Raw genomic sequence first — 19,427 nt, 5'->3', positions numbered from 1 at the left:
ATCGCAATCGAAGCTGACTGAGTATCTATTCAGAATGTAACCCTCAAATTGATGCCAGCTAAGACCCTTTCTGAAGCCCCTGCTGATTTTGCAAACATCACACACTGTATATTGGCTTCCAATAGGTAAATCGTGCTGGATAATGATCATCCCATGTACAGCTTTCTATCATGTAAAAATACAATTATTAGTATTATGATTATTAACAAACCGTACCGTGCTCTGCCTTTCTTCGCGCTGTCTTTTCTTGGTCTTCTTTCAGGTGAACGGCCGTACAGCTGTGAACATTGTGGCCGGAGCTTCTCACAACGCGGTCCGCTTTCTCGACACAACTGTACAGCGGAGGCGGGTCGTCGGGCTCGGCGCTCATCTCAGCCCTCTGCTCCGCCAACGCCAGCCATGCTCTATCCGTTGGGGGCCCTTGGAGGACTTCCGCCGATGCCCCTTTACCCTCTTCCGCCTCACCTTCAACCCTTGCATCACCATCATCCACATGTGCCTGCCCCTCATCATCCCGCCTTAAGCCATAGTACACATCACTTGCATCCTCACCCGGCACACACGACTACGTCGGCGAGTGGCCACAGTCATCCCAACCCACCTACAAATGCTCATCATCACACTTCTTCCTCAGCTGCTGCGGCGGCAGCAGCAGCGGCAGCTGTGGCGGTGGCGGCAAGTCACACCCATACATCTGCCATGGCCCACCATACGCCCCCGCCAGGTCCGCCGGCCCCACCACGTCAGTATTTTAACTCTGCTCTGGCTTTTTCTCTATCCTCTAACGTATATATATATATATATATATGCGTTGACATTCCAAGTTCAGTATATACAATGGATATTCGAAAGCGTAAAAGCGCTAATTAACAGAGTGTCACGTAAATAAATAAGTATGCAAGTATTTCTCTGCCACAAAGAGCATGCACTCTTCATTTGACCTTGACAAAAATTCAGTGCTTTAAGAATTTAAAGGTTATTATAATTTAACGTTTTCGGCGATTTTCCTGTTGTTTTAGCGACTCCGTCTACGGCGAGCAATCGACAGCTTACAGTTCTACCAGGACCCGACCTACAGGATATTGCCGCTCTTCTAGGCAACGACAATTAACAAATCTCAGCAAGGTTTCCTTTAACCAAAACACAAACGAAAATGCAGCACGAGAGTGCCATTGTTTTCTGTAGGCCAGAAATGAGATAGTAAAACGTCATGGCTGCTCATAGTCTACTCACCTATCCATAGTAAGCAGTTTCAATCAGCAACAGTCATCAAACGAAAATTTTCTCCCGGCATTGTCACCATGTATTTAATAATGTTCCCCTAATTCTATGTACATGTATTACTTTTATAGAGATATTTAGCTTTTCATATAGAGGAATATATATTGCACACACAATTTGTTATCATATAGTTGCATAGAAGACTAACAGCAAACAAACAGATAGGAAGTTTAAAAAAAACGTTAAAAAATTTTAGAAATAATGTAATATATCCTTAGTAGCTAGTATAATCATGCAGATATATGAATGCATCTTCGTCATTTATTAGTTCGTTTTTATGATGAAGTGAAGTATTTTCACGTTTCGGATCGGGCAATACAATTAGGCCAATCGATTTTTCTTTATATAGATAGAATAAACGACAGTGGGAGAATTCAAATAGGAACTAGTTCGATTCCGACGACACAGAGGGTTCGCCACAATGGCGTCTCCGGACATTTGCGAATGTTCAGTGATCTATCTATATCTTCCTTTGTACTGAACGTAAAGTGCTTTTCTCTAAGCGTAGATGCCTTTCTGTACACTAAATGCCTACTATTAGGATTTGCAAAGAAACTTACGCTCGATGCCTTTACTATTTATGTTTTTGTAAAACCTGATTTGAGTTAGAACAGCAAAATATCCCCAAGGTGAACATAGCGAGATTAGATGCTTTGCTTATTTTCGTTATGAAAAGCCGATTGATTTGAGTTTTGTGAGCGATCAAGGCATTTCTCAAACCCTACCATATCGAAAACGCTCAACACCGTAGAAATAGGACGACACCCGAGTGAACATATAGTGCAATAGTGACGATTTGGGAAGAGACTGTGTTGTTTTTGTTGCATTGCGCTTTTGCCTAGACGTTGCTTCTGAGACCGTTCTAATGTATATATGCGAATATACATTTTGTTTATCATTATTGTTTCCTTCGAACCGTTGGCTGTAATTCGTGTGAAGTCATTCTTATATGTGTCTATTCTCGTTTTTATCTTATCAAATCAATTTTCTGTTTAGGTTTTCTTTTGTTAACATTCAGCCCCAGAAGCAAAAGAGATCTAAGTGTTCTCGCTACTGTCGACGCCTGGCGCTTGAGCTCTCCGATCTTTTGAAGATTCCAAGACAATTACCCCCACCATCAGATAACCATCACATAATAATGTATGCACACATAGAACGAAACATGTATGAGTAAAGCATTAATCATTTTAATGAGATTTCCTTCCGGGTTATTAGCTACGAGCTTCTCTATTCGATAGCACGCGACACTTATCTGTGGCTACAATATTACCTGAGTTACATTGGGCAAGACAGACGTATTGTCTGCAGTTAGTTGTTGTACAAATAAAACGCTGAATTTGGGCCATTATTATTTTCCGAACTCTGAAGTACTTCTTAAAACAACAGAGTCTCGTATTTGAAAATCTTAGTTTAAAACGTACCGTTGTTCTCTAGTGTAAATATTTGTTGCATCGGCAACATGGTGTTGCAAATGGCGTGAGGTAACATACCGATGTACAGTTGTAAACCTACAATTTGTTAAAAGATCGAAGTTGATTTTTTAATCCAACAGCGTCAACTATACACGCATATATATATGTATACATATATATACATACATATATATACATACATATATATATTTACTGGTTTAACTAATATAGAACGCGGTTGAACTGTATCGTATACATAAGTCCATATACGTTGTATAATACGGTATATACATTTAAATTAATGATGGTGTCACGAGAGATGCGTAGATGGTCTTGATAAAATAAACACATGAATAAAATATCGCGAAGTGAACTTTTTACTGCGTTCGTCTTTATACAATATCAGCGTTACATGTGTAAAACCTGCAATTAAATGAGAACAATCTAAGTAGCCAGAGCTGCCTAATCTAAAATGAACTAGCTGGTACAATAGCCCTTCTAGGAAGGCCGTTGGAAACTTAGTCGTACCAGCAAATCAGAGCTAGGAATAAATATAATAGAATAACGTTTTAAACGAGTTTTTCGAGACAACGACCAAGAAATACCGACATCAGACTAAATGGTCTGTCTTTAGAAAAGCCCAGAACGCATCTAGGTACAAGACGACATCTTTAGCACGGTTCATGTTCATCTGAATTAACGAAAGCAAACATGAAAATAAATGATCTGTCTTCAATGCATTCATCTCCCAAGAAGTATTGGTGCCCTGAAATTACAGTTCTCCTCGTAGAAAGTCTAGACTCTAAGGGTTAGTCGGCAAGTTGAGGTGAGTGCGATTATCTGGTTGTGTAGTATATCCAGAGCGGCAAACAATATCGCAGAAATAAACACCCACTGCTCAAACATTACTTAAACACATCTGCCGGACGCTGACCTTCATGAATTAATGGAAAGAACGCAAATTTTCTTATGCTTTAGCTGAATTTAGGCAGCAGTGAAAAACAACTTGCAGCGTTCCAATTAATTCATGCAAACAAGGACATGATAATATCATCTCGAAGGACATATCTATACTAATGTAGACGTTAGAACATTGCAAGCAGCGGTTGCCTCTAACGACCCGTCTGAATACGTAATTGATTCACAAATAGGAAGCACGTTTCGACCTTTTGTCTGCTAATCGTATGAAAATACCTAATAAATAACTGACACGATGTACACCAATGTAGAGTTGTTGCTACGTTTCTCTGAGACTGTCGCGGTTAAAGAAATTATGTGTATATATATAAATGAACTTGTTCTGTTAGTTACCCTTGGTCTTGTCGCAAACCTTAACTTATGTTAGTCACACCACTGTGAAATGTCTGCTCTGCGCATTGGATACCCGGGACATCTTACAGGCTTCGACTCCGACTCGACAGAACTCCAATTACGTTTGAAAATATTTTTCGGGACAAGTCTATAAGAACACTTTTTTACCTACTTTGTAATAGACAACCTTTCTGTAACCGCTTTTATGATGAAAACTGAAATTGTTGTCGGTCGAAGTTGCCTATAAGCCGTCTCCAAACTTGTTGGTCTTTGATTTAAAGTTAATGAGCTAATAGCTCTATTCAAAGCTGATAGTGGTGTTGAAAATATGCTAACTGGCCTATAATAAAAAAGCCTATAGAGTATTTGTTGTCGTTTTGTTATAAATAACATTAGTAATTGAAATCGTTGGCGAAATAGCCCACTCGTTTTATTTGGGCTATGCAAGATAACTATAATTTATTTTATATTATCTCTTAAGTAAGAATAATGTTTGCATATTATTTAATGCCGAAAAATGTATACCTTTATCGGAGTCTTTTGCTAATTTTTTCTCTCACGTATTAGTTTTTGTATTTTTAGAAGTCTTGCAACCACACTGTAATTAAACTGTATTTTGACCCAGAGTTAATATACGTATATTTAAGAAATTTCACTTTTTGTATTTGAATGTACTATAAAAAAAAAAAAAAAAAGGAACGAACTTTATAGCGCGTACCGGGTGGGTACTCACTGTTCAGCCTTTCGAAACGTATTTTTATTGTGATTGCCCGTCTCTTGTGTCCATTACAATTTAATTCATTCATTGTACACTAGAGCTATGTGCACTTAGGCCAATAGAACAACGTTTACTAGCTGGGGCAAGACTTGCCTTGCAGCATGTACTCTTGACGATGATTTACCCGAAGCCTGTAAGAACCTTAACTAGGCTACGGTAGAAATTACGATTTCCCTGACCTAGCGGTCTCTTTATTGCAACATTACACTAATCCTTTTAGGCTGAGCTACCATAAAAAAGGTGAAATCAAAAGTGTATTCTTGTACGTTAAAAATTGTTAATCTTGTGTGAAAAAAAGAGGTGTAGGTATGATTTGTATGAACGGACTGTACACATAAACAAAAGTTAGTTCTACAAAAGACAAGTCTGGATTTCCCTTTCTTCTCACCCTCGTTGTTTTGCTGCATTTTCGGTTCAAAATCTACTATCGTAGACGCTAGCTAACGGGCTCGGCTAAAATGCCAAGATTGTTTTAGTCGTCGCTATTGTCGTGTTAGAGAAAATGATAGTTGTAGCAGCAACAAGTATGGAGTGTAGCACATATCGTCAGCATAGCTGATTCGCTTAAAAAATCTCCTACAGTTGCGTCTACTAGGACTAAAGGAAATGTGTCCCTATTATCCCCTACGATTTGGCCCTTACATAAGGGAAAGGCACCGATGACGTCATAGTTCTGGAAATTTTAGGCGTGTTGTCAGCGGGTAAATATCAAGTTTGCCGGTGACAGACAAACAGAGAGAGAATTACCCAGCGACCAATCTTCATACGAGCCAAGGTTTGAGCCATATGTGTTGACACGATCGTCGCCGTCAAGTTTCACATAGCGGCCAACTCCCTATCATCCCAAGAGTAGCTGCCGTTTGCTAGAGTTTTTGTACTGATCGGTGAAAAATTCGTCCTTTTTTTCCAATTCTTTAGCAGGTGTATGTTACAAAAAAACCCGTATATTACAAAACTGAGAGAAGTTTTTTTTTGTTGGGGTAGGTGCTTAGAGTACGAAAAAACAGAGACGATGAACCTTTTACCATATTATGTACTGATAAATTTACGTAGAAAGCAATAAATCTAAAATTAAACAAAAGTGTGAAATATTAACCTCAAGGTTCCAAGTAGGCTAAAGTAATTGAAAAGACCAGTTCTGATGCGTTTGAATATATAGCCCTTTATTTTGTGCATTTGTTTGGTCACCTGTCTAAAATCTACCGAGCGTTGGAGAGCTCAGGTTGTGTTTTAGCTACAGCACGCCCAATTTTCATGGTAAGTGACTGTATTACCAGCTTAATTCTGTTCGCAGTCCTGTCCCTATCGCAGAACAATCGTGTGCAGGAGGCAAATGTACACTACGTGATCTGAATAATCTCGGCTATATAAACATAAAAAAAATTGCATGTATGTTTTTTTTACATAACATCACATCATACATAATAGCATATTAGTCTATAATCAGGTCGTCTACCCGGGCTGTATATATACTGAACACTTGTCAAAAAATTTCGGCCAGTCCATGAAGTAGACCAAAGTTAGCATCTCGTTGCACTGAAAAGTACAGAGTGGCCGCCGCTGATGGAACACATAGGTCATATGATAGATTAAATACGACTTATCATTGTAAATGGATTCACATACACATCATTAGTTTGGTTTAAGACAACTTGCCCTTTTCCTTAAATATTTTTACGTTATATCACACAGATTAGCCCGATGTAAAGGTAACGTGGTTAAGTTCAACTGCGCAACACTTATGAGCGCTACTCTCGGCTATTTCCGTCATCGCTACTGACATCGATTGACTGCACATTTTGCAGTTCACTGCACCTAAATTACTACTTCTTCATATGCTTTTTCATTGCTTCAAATACTGTTTCTAAATATCATCAGATATTTTTTATATCAGTCAAGTGTTTTTTTTTTTATAATCATATATATTCGATATAACCGTTATGAATTGCGACTCCAGCTCTGATTCGGGATGTAAATTACTGATTAGTACTTTAAAAGGTTACTCATGGTAGTCGCAGATACAGTAGCCGTGCGTGAATCGATATAGTAATGCAAACTCACACGAGTTTGCACTATGTCGCTAAAATACGCTATATAAAACAGAGTCCTGTGGAATTGAATTTTCGATTGATATCAGGCAAAAAAATCTCAGAAATGCAAAGATTCAAAATGGCTAGGAGGTCCAAAGGTGTCGCAGAATTTAATTGTCGGAACTTATCTAAACGGTCCAATGGATAACTGGTACTCTCCTCTCTAAAGCGGCTTTCCATTTTTGTAACGAAGTTCTAGATCTACCCAAAATAGCAAGTCATTTCATTGAATTTTTAAAGCCTTGTAAACCTAAACTCCACTAGGAATCTTCTGGTTGGCTTATGAAGGTCGTTATACGATCTTTCAGGAAGCGCATGAGGAACGCCTATAATGTAGACTGTCGATTTCTGGCAAAAAAAAGTTTTCAATTTTGGTTAGAATTAGTCTAGCGCAGGGACAAATGCAGTTTAGACAATAGCTGGCCTGTGCTAAAATTTAGAAGGCGACGCCCTGTTGTTTGTATGACGAGTTTGCTTTACCGGAAGAAAGCGGCATTCATCTGGTACCAGAAGTCGCAGATGAATGTATGTTCGTCATGACAAACGGCCCGCCAATAATTTGTCCCGATTTAAATGCCGTATTCTGTAAAATCGTGCCTGCCCTTATTTATCGCCTATTTCCATATAAAACCGAACAATCCTTCTTCTATTGAGAACAGTGTAGAGCAAAGAACGACAACTCGGGTAAGCGCCCTGGTATATTGTACAACCTAATTACAGATGCGAATAGAGGAAGCGTATATCAATTATTTTTGCTTATCGTATATGGAGGGTAAGTTAGAACAGTATGTTCATTGCTTACTAAGATAATGCTAAATACCAAGAAAATCCACGAGTTAATAACGTTATTCGCTCAAAAGTAAGAACCGTGTGCACGGTATTTAAGTTCTCTTCCGTGTTCGGCGTTCGACTATCGGTGTCAGTAAGCTTTTTTCTAGGTAACAATATTAAACTAAAATTAAAAACAAAATTAAAAAAAAACAAGAGCATCCTCAAACAGTTTAATCACCAATGTGCGAAAGGTAAGAAACACAAAATATGTATTTTTTTTTGGCATATACGAACACACAATCCAAAAATTTTATCCAATTAGATTGCATCAACTTCAGGAACTGATTACTACATCTCACATTTAAACCTCCTTTCTATGAAATTTATCCCGATGCGTGACCATCGCTATACGATATTTCTCTCATCTTCGTCATTCATATGCTCCATACATTCTACAATTTATACAATATACGTGCTTGCTGTTTGAAACAAATTACACTGTCGTGCCTGTTTTACGCACACGTTCCGATCAATAAAGAGATGACCTTAATTGTCGGAATATCATTTCGGGTGGCGCTTCAGTGACTTATTTCATTGTATGATATACTCGCCGACACCACAAGAGCCTCCGTAGAATGCATATGTGTGCTTTATTATCGCACAATAAAATGAACCTCATTCAATGACATTTCGCTTATTTTCTATAGACATTCATTTCTTATAACGGCACACGCGTACACACATCTCTACGAATTAAATAAAGAGTCATGCGTAGTAACATAATAGCAATATAATAAAGCTCGGGCTGATCACCCAGATCTGGTAATAGCTGGCTGTATGAAATACGAAGGAAGTTGCGATTCAACGTCCGCAGTAGGATTCAAACATATGGAACACATAGTTGCTAGAATTGATGTCTAATTATCGAATTACCGTTAATTAATGCCAATCAATATGAAACTTAGAATTCGCATGCCACACGCACAATTTTACCAATGGTTTGTAATTTATCATATATATATACATATATATATATATAGATATATGGATTTATTAGATTGAAATTGTTGTTTCCCTGTACGGAAATGGAAATGCTTTACGGGTGTATAAAGGAACGAATGCCCATGTTACACAGTCGCGAATGAACATTTCTCAATATTGCCAAGTAAAGCATATTTTTCTGAGAGGAAGTCACTGAAACCGCATAGGATAGTTGCTGTTGTTTCGTACATATACAAAGCACATTGTTATTGTGTCTACATTATCCATAGGTTGGCATTAAAGCAGACCTTGAGTAGCTGACAGACTCTGTGAACTGTTGACTTCTATACCTGCTGATCGTCGCTTCGATCTTCTTTTACAGTCATGGCGATCTCTAATAGTTCTGATGGCACCGGTATTGGTAGCAGCAGATTTGATAGGATCGGATTTGATCGCACCGAAATACCATCTTCACTGGCACTTGTTGTTATAGCTGTTGAAGCCGAATGATTGATCTCATCTGACCGCAGTACTGTGGCGTGAAGCCTGCCGACGTGCAACTTAAGGTTGCCCTTTGTCGTAGCCCTATACGGGCAGAACTCGCAGGCGTAGGGTTTCTCCTTCGTGTGGACTCGCAGGTGCATCCGTAGGTGGGCCGCCGACGGGCACCGTCTCGAGCAGATGGCACATATCCATCTGTCGACGCGGCTTGCTTGCTTTCCGCCCGTCGTATCGTCGGAGGACGCTGCTGCTGACACCATAGCTGAACAGCTTTCTATGAAATGACGTTGTTGTTCTTCAGTTAAACTTTCTTGTGCTGCAGCATGTCGCAACGCAATATGCGTGTACAGTGTTGACTTCTGTGACGCTCTGTAGTCGCAGTGGGGACACTGGAACGGCCGTTCCTTGGTGTGCGTTCTCAGGTGACGCTCAAGATGAGCACCTCGCAGGTTTCCCCGCAGGCAAACGAAACATGAGGTAGAGGTCACACCGCGACGTCTATGACCAGATTCAGGTTCGGCTTTCGAATCAACAAGTTCTATCTCAATGGTTGAGTCGTCGGGCGTAATGAGAATAGGTTCGTCAGATGTTGTCATGTTGAACTCGCCAACTTGCTCTAGCAAGGAACCGAGATCGACTGTAAAACGATATAAATGAAAAAAAAAACTATTAAACTACATGATGCCTCGAGGTCAGTAAATACAATGAAATCACATAACCCTCATGTATTGATAAAGCAGACATTCACATATAAAAATCATACAAGATAATCCTTTGTTTGAATCGGTTTCTCCGACTACATTAAGCAGGTCAACGAAATGTGGAAACAAACAAGGATAGAACGCGACCAAGCTTAGACTTTTGAAATTCGCGATTTAACCAGAATCAGCTGTTTTTTTTTTAATTAAAATAGTCCGACGTAGTTTTGCTGTATAGCTCTAAACCACCATATAAAACTATTATCTTATTGATAAAGGTGATTTATGATATTCATTGAACGTTTCTCATTCATACTAGTGAATGTTTGGTACATGAGAAAACAAGGAGAAATGTTCGGTGGAATCTATTCAAATCCTGACCGAGAGATAAAAACGGACTTTATTCATTGAATGTGTTTCTTTTATTGATCGCTCCTACGGATCCAACTCAACGAAGTAAGCCTAGCGTTCAATCATCTAGAAATTTTCTAATGATGCCTTGAACAACAAGTGGACGTGCCAATAAGTCTTTCAATCGTTACGTATATCCTCAGGACGAAGCTCTTGACAATCAATAGGTAATCGGCAACTCGTAATCTGAAAAAAAAAACATTCGGTAAGACATTCCCGTCGATTTAACAAATCATATTTTTCAATATTGTTATTCAAGAGTTGACCGTAGCATGTTTAGATAACACAATTTCTATTTGTACTGCCAACAGCACGACTGCCTGATAACTACCAGCACGCACGTGAAGCTAACAGTGGAGGGGTACCATGTTTTTCTGCTAAAATTAAAGAAACGCCGTGACCAACAGACGCTACGTGATCAACAGTTTGAGTTCGGTATACACATTATTTTGTTTCGTGCTGGGAGTCAGCCGTCTGAAGCCTTTAACGGCCTAAGCGCTGGACGGAAGACACAACAAACTTTTTTCAGTATGCAGGTACCAAGCTGACGCTGTTCCAAGACCTACTGATAGGACAATAGGTTATAAATCAGCCAACTTGACAATGAAAGGTAAGGAATGCCAGTCGACGTGTTCAGGATGAAAGCTGCAAATACTTTCTTCATCGCATTTACGAGGGGGCATACGTGAGGACATTGGGGACGTAGAGAGCTCCAAACACCTGTGTGTACAGCGACATCGAGATCCATGCACGATGTGTAAATGCCTATATTGCAACATAATTTAAGCCTGGTTAGAATTTACGACTACAAATCATGTGTCCGGAGGCAAAAGTAAGGTATCGTCTTCCACCAATGTAAACCGCTTACATATTATAGCTTAGGTGGGCATAAGGGGCATTGCGTTTGTTTGTAGATATGCTTGGCCTGAATCGATTATGACCATACAAAGCATGACCCGAATAGGAAGTCAACTAATCTTATTGATAATTTGGGTTATTTCAACAATTTTAAATCGCTGTCGTTTAAGTCGTCTCTAATAATCTCTACACGGGTTGGTACAAATGTTTTTAGCTGCGCGGCTTTATAGGCAAGTCCGTACCTGGTCATCAGACGACTGTTAAAACTATATTGAACATTCACTCAACGGCAATATCATGAGCAAATAGCTTCCCTCTCGTGTAAAAATACGCCGAAACTAAGCATTTTAACGGCAACTGGCAAATTTGAGTGGAGGAGGTCACATGTTGAAATCAGCAACGAGCACTATTGTAAGTGATGTAAGTAACGCTTTCGAGACGGTAGTCCTACCTATGTATACATTACGCCTATTGGATTTTCGAAGTAATGAAGTTGTTCAGCACAGCTGGTTCGTACTCGCCAACATAAATGTAAAACAGACCCATTATCGACTGTACGAACAAGCAACGACTTGTTCAGATGCCTCTGAAATGAGCATTTATTGCTGAACGCCTCATTCGTATAGAAATACTGGTAATATCCGAGAGCTGTAATCCTTTACCTGCAGTGGACATCGTAAAAGGTTTTTTTTTGCAAAATGAACACTCATTAGTAAATGGCTGTCTCCTTCTATAGCTATTCTATAAGTACCAATAAAAGGCAAATTCGCGTAAATGTGCTAATCGTTAAGACAATGGGATCATAACAAAATTAACATAGCTACTGTAACTGCGGCATTTCTAGGCGAAAATATAGTTTGGCCGTTAGTCAACCTTTGTCTTCACCTTTACGTATAAAGCTTGAAGAAACAGCTGACTATGTACTTCATTGTTGAATGTATTTGCTTAAACTATACGACAAACCTGTAGGAGCGCACATGGGCTTCGCAGCTCTAGGGGGTAGCAGAACGCCCGGAAACAGTTAAAGACAAACATACTGTCTCGATACGTCTCTGTGTTCCTGAAACCACTTCTAAACACCTGCCGAACTGACTTAGATATGTAGCCACAATTATATAGCAGCAAACTAGACTATGAGGTAGAAATACGAGCAATTTCCAAACGACTGTCGCTAAGAATGAGCAATTCTACTTATGTTCTAGGCCATGTGGTAACCGTCGACAACAGCAACTGACATATCCTCATTTTGCTTTCTATAATTGAATAAATACATCGATGGCGGACTTAATTTTCCAGACTTTAGAAGCCGTAAGACTGGAAACTTTTCAAGTGAAATCCCAAATAATAACATCTACGACCCAGTTCTAGACTAAAGACTTGGCTACCGCCCGACACTACCTTTAAAAGAGGATGAATGTCCCTCCCTGTGTTGCTCCCTGTATTTTAGCGATCGAATGTCAAACGTTGAATAAAGGACGACTGCATTATTTCACTGAGGCTTGTAGATGATCTATATCAATGAAGAAATAAACCAAATGCATTTGTTCCATTGTCACGTAATTAGATACGAAACAGAAGTACTTCAGAATATACATAATTCGCAGCTTAACCTTCAATTCATTGTAAAGCTGCTCCAGGTGTAACCGAATATAAGCAACAAGGTATGACCATGTATATAGAGAACAGTTAAGTGCCACATATGGCCCTCTGAACCTGTGGAGTCTAGTGAGAAGACACAATTATGCCAGCAAGAGACGTATGAGTGCATACATTTGCAAAAATACTGACAATCAAAGAAATAAGAACAACAAACGCTTTAAATATAAGAAGCCTATGCAATTTTATTGCGACTGAATGTGGTGATAAGTAGTTTAAGAACACTACGTTCAACACAACAATATGACAATGTGTGTTTGTGTATATATAAAAATAGATAAAGTTTTGAGTTTTTATTACAGAAAAACATTCGAGTTTTACGTTCGATACTATCATTAAAGCATTGCTAATAATCGATTTTTTGCCAGCAGAAAGACTGTACTTCACTATGCTCGCTAATTGACGAATGCTCGTATCGGCTATAGGCTTACACAGTTCTTATTGCTGAAGAACGTAGTTGACGTTAATTTTTTGTCAAAAAATATTCAGTTTATAACGGCTGCGGTTGGTCTGATGGCGGCGAAGTGTCTAACCAGAAACAGAAAGTACTGTACATGTTTGCACCAGGCGCGAGACCTGATCATGTGATGTAAACAGCTTACGGATAATTCAAACAACAGATTAGCTGTTACCAAAAGGGTCATTCATCACGAAACATAGAAACGATATATTCATGTTAATAATGGTTAGGCTATTACCTATCACGTGACGTCTAGCGCTCGGGCAGTTTCAAGTGACCCTTGTTTAGCCTCGCATCGCGTGTATTAGTCGCCGCCATGTTGGCTGCCGATCCCCTTGGGACAATTTCGGTTCTTCTACGGCCCAAGATCGAAACACTGAATATGCGTTCTTAGACCCAAGTTCCCGAGCCACGACATTTTCAACTCAGAGATGACCTTTAGGTATCTACTTGACATCGGCTTGATGCAATCATTTACCGTAGCAAACGGCTTCTCATTCGTGTTATACCTTCATGACAAAGACAAGTGTTCACAGAGCGATTAGTACATACATATCTGAACCGAACCTACCGAAAACAGCTGAATATCCCTCTCACCCATTAAGTGTGCTTCAGAGGTGCTATGGCTAGTGTAGTTGATTTATTTATATACGCTTGGCAAATCGAACGGAAATAAATTCGACGACTGCCGTATGGTCTGTGCGCTGGAAAAAATTGTAACAAACTCTAGAAATAACGGACCCATTCACTGACAATGTAATAGATAAAGGTGATTGCTATTTGGACAAATACAATAGGTAAGTCGATGAATGGTTGTCGCGACGGATAATTAACCGTTTGGGTGTTTCTGGACGAAATCAGTGGACCCACACGGATGTTTACATGAAAGGTGTGACAGTATCAAAAATACGTCAAATCAATCTGAGGTGATCTATGGTAAAGAGTTCATCTCACTTTTCCAGCTTTTTCGTTCAATAAGCTTTTTGTGAAACAAATAATACATGGTTGTCTCTTCAAGTTACAGTTTACTACGCATTTGTAATATGGCAAATTCGCAAACACGTTTGACAGTGGTTGAAACTAGAGGATGCAGATGCCGGAAGGTGACCACAAGTGTTACATAGTACGTCTCACACACAAAACCAAAATACTTATTTAAATATTAAACATTGTAAGACCATTGTGTATTGTAAGACCAGTTGTATAACTCAACATTTTTCGGCCTAGCAATTCCGAGCAGTACGAAACTAATTACCATGATTGTATTAAAAACTAGGGAAGCTATGGGTTTTAGCCTTTATCTGCATATTCAAAAATTAGTTCTTATCTTTGTTTGTATCCAAATATATTAACGTTCCGTAACACTTGACATACCTGGCAAGCTGATTTTTTTTCTATTTTAAGCTGAACACAAATCTCTATAATATATACCTCCGCAAACATCACTCATCAAGTTAAAATTATATCATATATATATATATATATATATATATATCATACACGGAATATTAACTTACCGATGTTGAGTAACAGCCTACATGAAAAAAAAATCATATTCATTATTGTTTAGTTTATTTTGTTTTGCATATTGGTGTTAATAATTTTTTCTCGATATAGTCAAAGGGTAATTGAAATTCAATATATATGATTGATGCGCAGCCATTAATAGATATAAACAAGCGTATACCCTGTGTGTATCCTGATAATAAGCAATCGTCTGTAGCAAACGTGTCGCATCTGTTCGTAGTAAAGCAATATTTATCTAATTATAGGCAAATTACGAGACGAACCTGTCAGTGCGTGGATGCGCTTTACAATTTTTCCGGTAGCGGAACACTTGGAAGAAGATAGCGAAGGGACCCAATCTTGACTTATCACCGAGTTGCTGAAACCGTTACAGGACATTTGTTAAGCGATTTACGCAAACCGATATGCATTTGGGAAACTACTTACGATTATTTGTTATTCATCATTGGTAGGTTAGCACTACCGAGTATCGTAGCCATTTGGCTCACGTCCAGTGAAGTCCATCGCTAACCTAGTAACGCAAACTTGGAGTCATTTTGGGACCCCAACATAGTGGAAACATTTATATTTTATGGTTTCTTCTACAGTTTCTATATTTATATATAATATCATCTTCAGGGGCTGATAGCTTCTCTGAAAGCCTTTTCTGAGATACAGAACAGCTCACACATGAAGCGATAATGATTTACTTTTTAGACATTAAGTTTCGAGGTAATATTAAACTATATTCCGAACCAAAGCCCAAGCTTAGGAGGGGTCCGGGGTTTAGTGGGGTGAGAGTCCCACAGTACCAGACAAAGGACACACTTGTGAAGTCTGGTCTGCATAATGCATTTGCCCTCAACCTCCTAAAAAAAGACATCAAGTTGCCGTTATCGAAGGAACCTTTTAGAGGAAATTCACGCAAATAAGGTTAAATTATATAAAATTCTATTTCAAATATGCCATATGACGATTGCGGTACTCTGCTTTTCCGAGTAATAAGTTCTTTTCAGTAATAACAACATGGCGGATGGTTTGACTACTAATCGTAAAGCAGTTGCAGTTGACATTGTAACATAGATGTCATAAGTCGCGACCAGAACGTGCAGAATAAAATTGAAGAAAGATTTCCACAATGAATATAGTCAAACCTGGCTGTATTATTGATCACAAATCAACGCTGCAGTATATTCCCTTTTAGTGGAATCTTAATGAGCTTGCATAAATGAGGTCCATGAAATAAATCATATCATTAGATTTAACAGAAAAACTATCACAACTGTGTGATATGAAGTGTTTACAAAATAACGTTAACAGGTCAGTTGGTGATGACATAAACGAGTCACAATAATTTTAAAGTGGAAAATGTAGTTTTTGGTGCTTGAGACTTAACACTTGCAAAAATGAAAGGCAGCGTATTTTCCACGCAAATGTTACATTGAAAATAGGTCTTTGTCCTTGCTTACATTATGCAACGTTAGGCCTACTAATGACAAAACGAAAATATTGAACGCGGCTCGTTATGTTTCTTAATCAGAGACCACGAGCATCACACTACGTATATATATTTCTACGGACAACATGTTTGAGGTTGTTGATGATGAAAGAGAACAATACGATTGTGCCAATAAACAAAAAGACAGACTTACTCATTCCTCAGACTTTGGCAAAACTGATAGGGCTGGTAAATTTTTTCATTCCTACACGAATCGTTCGATTCACTGAATTCAGGTTCATCTCACATATCGGTTTCATATGCTTAGAGATCTCTACTATTATCGTACGATATTATTACATATTTTCGTGTCGAAATGGCAAAAATATAGCCGCTTCTAGTAACATTGGAAGACGCTAATACGAGAATGATTTGCCTGCATAATTACGACCGACGATATTACCGCTGACTTCTTTGAAAATACGTCTGCCTACTTTACTGTTATGTGATTTATAAGCAGACGTTCTTCATCTGCATGTGATATTCGGTTTGTGAAAAATCTCGTCGATAGAACCTAGGCATGGCCAGGCGAACTATTCGATTCTTAATATCGGAATATACATATGATATAAAACACGTTTATTTACAAGAACATATTTCACTTCTAAGCATAGATAATTCATATGTTATATATATATATAAATCTGCCGGTGCTTTCCAAAACTTGGCGCTTTTACTACAAGCACAACGGTTTTTTAGATAGAGCACGAATACTGATTTTGGACACCCTCAAGTTAAGGAGTTCCAATTTTATTAAGGATAAAAACGACTGTAGCACCAAGCACATATGACATCAGTATGGAAAGTAAAATTATAGGTAATTAAATGTCAAATCAGAGTTATCCACATACACACCTGATCATGTTATATTATATAGAGCAACCTTCTTATGAGAAAACATTTAAGCGGAAGATATAAAAAAAAAGTTCGGAACGGCTGCAATAAGCATACATCGTGAAACGGTTAAGTGTGGCACATAACCGCCGTGTAACTACAATTACCTAAACATACGCATTGCGTGAACTGTCGCAAGAACCCACTACCCCTTCCTTGCTCATGGCAAGTTCGTGAAGCAATGCGGAACAATAACAACACTGGCGTTTGCTGGATAGGATATAGTTGACAATTAAAGAGAAAACTAAATTCTTAGCTTGAAACACTGTTTGAGGACAATACTCTACACAATAGTGGAAAAAAGCTCATTCTTTGAGGAATCAGTGGGTATTGCTGTTTTGTGCATATCGCCACCGGTGTCAGTTGGTAAAGCTTTAGAGGAGTCATGGTGTTTTGTCATAGACGTGCCTAAGGTGTCTGCACAAATCGGTGGTCCTCCTACATCTACGGAGATAAAAGGGACAAGTACGGCTGTGGTGGGTCGACTCTGAAGAGAGAATTACAGTAGTAACAAAATTATTCGTCGCTGCTGCAGTTCGTGCATCGATTTCTCGTGCATATACAGCGATGGCTAAAGTGTCATTCATCTCCTTGATGAATACGGCGGTATAAGATTAATCTATAGGAATAGCAACTATTTTATATGTATCATATCTAAACCTATTTTCATTATTAAATTCAATTTATATTGTTGAGCAGAGTGTAAAAAGTGTTTACCTTTTTTATTGCAGAGAGATCTGACAGCTCGTCAGGCGCCATTGTGGATAGAACGTACTTTAGGTTTTCGGAAAAGAGTCCACAATATTGCTTCCCTGAACTAGAGTGATTTTGGTCAAGGTTTGTACCATCTATTGAATCCAAAACGAAAAAAAGACAGAATAACCACTTCAAAGACAGGACGTAAAAAGAGTAATCTGACGATTTTGACGGCTCCGCAAACACTTTTCCATACTTCTTTTGCTTGGTAATACTTAGGTTGTAGTTCAATCTTTCGTAGAAACTGATGTTTTTCGCTTGGAGAGAAGTGGGGCTGCTAGAGGACAATCCCGTTTTACTTGCCTTCATACACTTATATGGGACCTTGATGTGGTTTGTTATGTTATAGGTTTTCTGACTCGAAGCTTATGCTCTTCTAATTTTTGAGAAAGCTCCTACGTGTCTTCATCAGTTTAATTTGAAACCCTTGATTTGCAAAGCCGCGTTCACTTTTGTAGTGCCTATCGAGTATAGCAGGAATATTAAGGCCGGTTTTACTATGAACGGGGAAGTAGGCGTACACACTAATAGAATCACTACTCAATATGCACTCCAAATCTTTTGCAGTATGCAGATATGCCACATACTTGACTTTTATGTAACTGAGGGCGTATGGTTTATTTTGCACCAGTTTATTTTGGCCTGAATGATACATTACTAAAACAGGTTAGTACGAAGATGGTGGGCTTGATCTCTAAGGCAGGCTTCCTACCAGGCCTGGAGGAAACATTACACTTAAACGACTACTTACACAGAATTTTCTCGACAGTATTTCACCAACCCAACATTGCTTTTTGTAACTAGTTCTTAGAAAATTCAATAATTTTGTACACTTCAGGTTAAGTTACGATTATATAAGAAAATGCTTCGGGGTTTTCGCTAATCTCACTAATTAGTTCATATATATATAAGGAAGAAAAGTGACTGACTGCTTGGAGAAATTTCATACTATAACACGTGCAACATTAATGATACGTCACAATATGTAAAAATCACTCGTGATGGAAATATATTCGTTAGTAAACGTTTTTTTCAAGACTTGTCATGTTTGCTGCTGGCTGCCAAAGTCTATGTAATTTGGACGATATTTATGCCTTTTCTTTAAAACAATTCATTCAAATGGATCAGCTTCGAAAAAGCCGCTTAATAATTTATATATATATACAAATCGATATACAGGAAGTTTATTGTTTTGTGCTAACTAGTTTTTATTCGAAATACACAGCAGCCTTGTGCACGCCTTTGTTGCCTGTAAGAAGGTAAAATTATCAGACTACTTTATTATTTTTACATTCGTTATCATTGCATCACATATACCTATGTATTCCACGCACATAGTGCTTTTCAACTATTTAGTACCGGTTCCCTTGCTAATAAAAATGTCTATGATTCCCAGTTAGAGCATAATGCTTCCTATGATGTTCTCCTAATGATGGAAACGTGGATTAATGACGACCGTTATAGTGCCGGACTATTTAGACAGCCATCAGGCTGTCTTCTGTAAACACAGGCTCTTCATTATGCCAATGGAGTAGAAATGGCCATTCTAGTCAAATCTGAGTTTT

The 19,427-nt window shown here is 38.6% G+C and overlaps 2 protein-coding genes and 1 long non-coding RNA gene across 19 annotated transcripts in view; 2 read left to right on the top strand and 1 right to left on the bottom strand.

The window, feature by feature from the left end:
* Window positions 1-4,369, top strand: part of ifc (delta4-sphingolipid-FADS-like protein ifc) — a 28,024-nt gene extending 23,655 nt beyond the window's left edge. Inside the window, exons 4-6 of one of the 2 annotated variants that reach the window (XR_015324923.1) lie at window positions 263-742; window positions 1,020-1,242; window positions 2,278-4,369. Coding sequence is in view for 1 of the 2 variants with exons in the window: in XM_022798224.2 (XP_022653959.1) it covers window positions 263-742; window positions 1,020-1,111 (572 nt within the window). In the remaining variant the exon portion in view is untranslated. Of the gene's footprint in view, window positions 1-262; window positions 743-1,019 lie in introns of both variants that reach the window. The other variant, XM_022798224.2, reaches the window with a different exon arrangement.
* Window positions 4,370-5,924: 1,555 nt separating this feature from the next.
* The window catches only part of LOC111247310 (zinc finger protein 516-like), a 21,425-nt gene continuing 7,922 nt past the window's right edge, over window positions 5,925-19,427 (bottom strand). For 7 of the 11 annotated variants that reach the window (XM_086985223.1, XM_022798061.2, XM_022798062.2 and 4 more), the window contains exons 3-5: window positions 14,999-15,093; window positions 10,344-10,420; window positions 5,925-9,762 (exon numbers count right to left, since the gene is read on the bottom strand). In XM_086985223.1, the coding sequence (XP_086841349.1) occupies window positions 8,969-9,762; window positions 10,344-10,420; window positions 14,999-15,093 (966 nt within the window). In that variant the 3' untranslated portion in view covers window positions 5,925-8,968. Of the gene's footprint in view, window positions 9,763-10,343; window positions 10,421-14,725; window positions 14,743-14,998; window positions 15,114-17,823; window positions 18,172-19,427 lie in introns of those variants that run through there. The other 4 variants (XM_022798058.2, XM_022798057.2, XM_086985224.1 and 1 more) reach the window with 4 other exon arrangements.
* LOC147756456 (uncharacterized) overlaps window positions 13,324-19,427 on the top strand; it is a 24,857-nt gene continuing 18,753 nt past the window's right edge. For 4 of the 6 annotated variants that reach the window (XR_015324935.1, XR_015324934.1, XR_015324933.1 and 1 more), the window contains exons 1-3: window positions 13,324-14,005; window positions 14,981-15,183; window positions 17,838-17,943. This is a non-coding gene — a long non-coding RNA (uncharacterized LOC147756456). Of the gene's footprint in view, window positions 14,006-14,980; window positions 16,366-17,837; window positions 17,944-18,211; window positions 18,338-19,427 lie in introns of those variants that run through there. The other 2 variants (XR_015324932.1, XR_015324930.1) reach the window with 2 other exon arrangements.

Source organism: Varroa destructor, unplaced genomic scaffold (genome assembly GCF_002443255.2).
Source record: "Varroa destructor unplaced genomic scaffold, Vdes_3.0 BEIS01000003.1, whole genome shotgun sequence".
Lineage (NCBI taxonomy): Eukaryota > Metazoa > Arthropoda > Arachnida > Mesostigmata > Varroidae > Varroa > Varroa destructor.
This window is presented reverse-complemented; position numbering and strand designations above follow the sequence as displayed.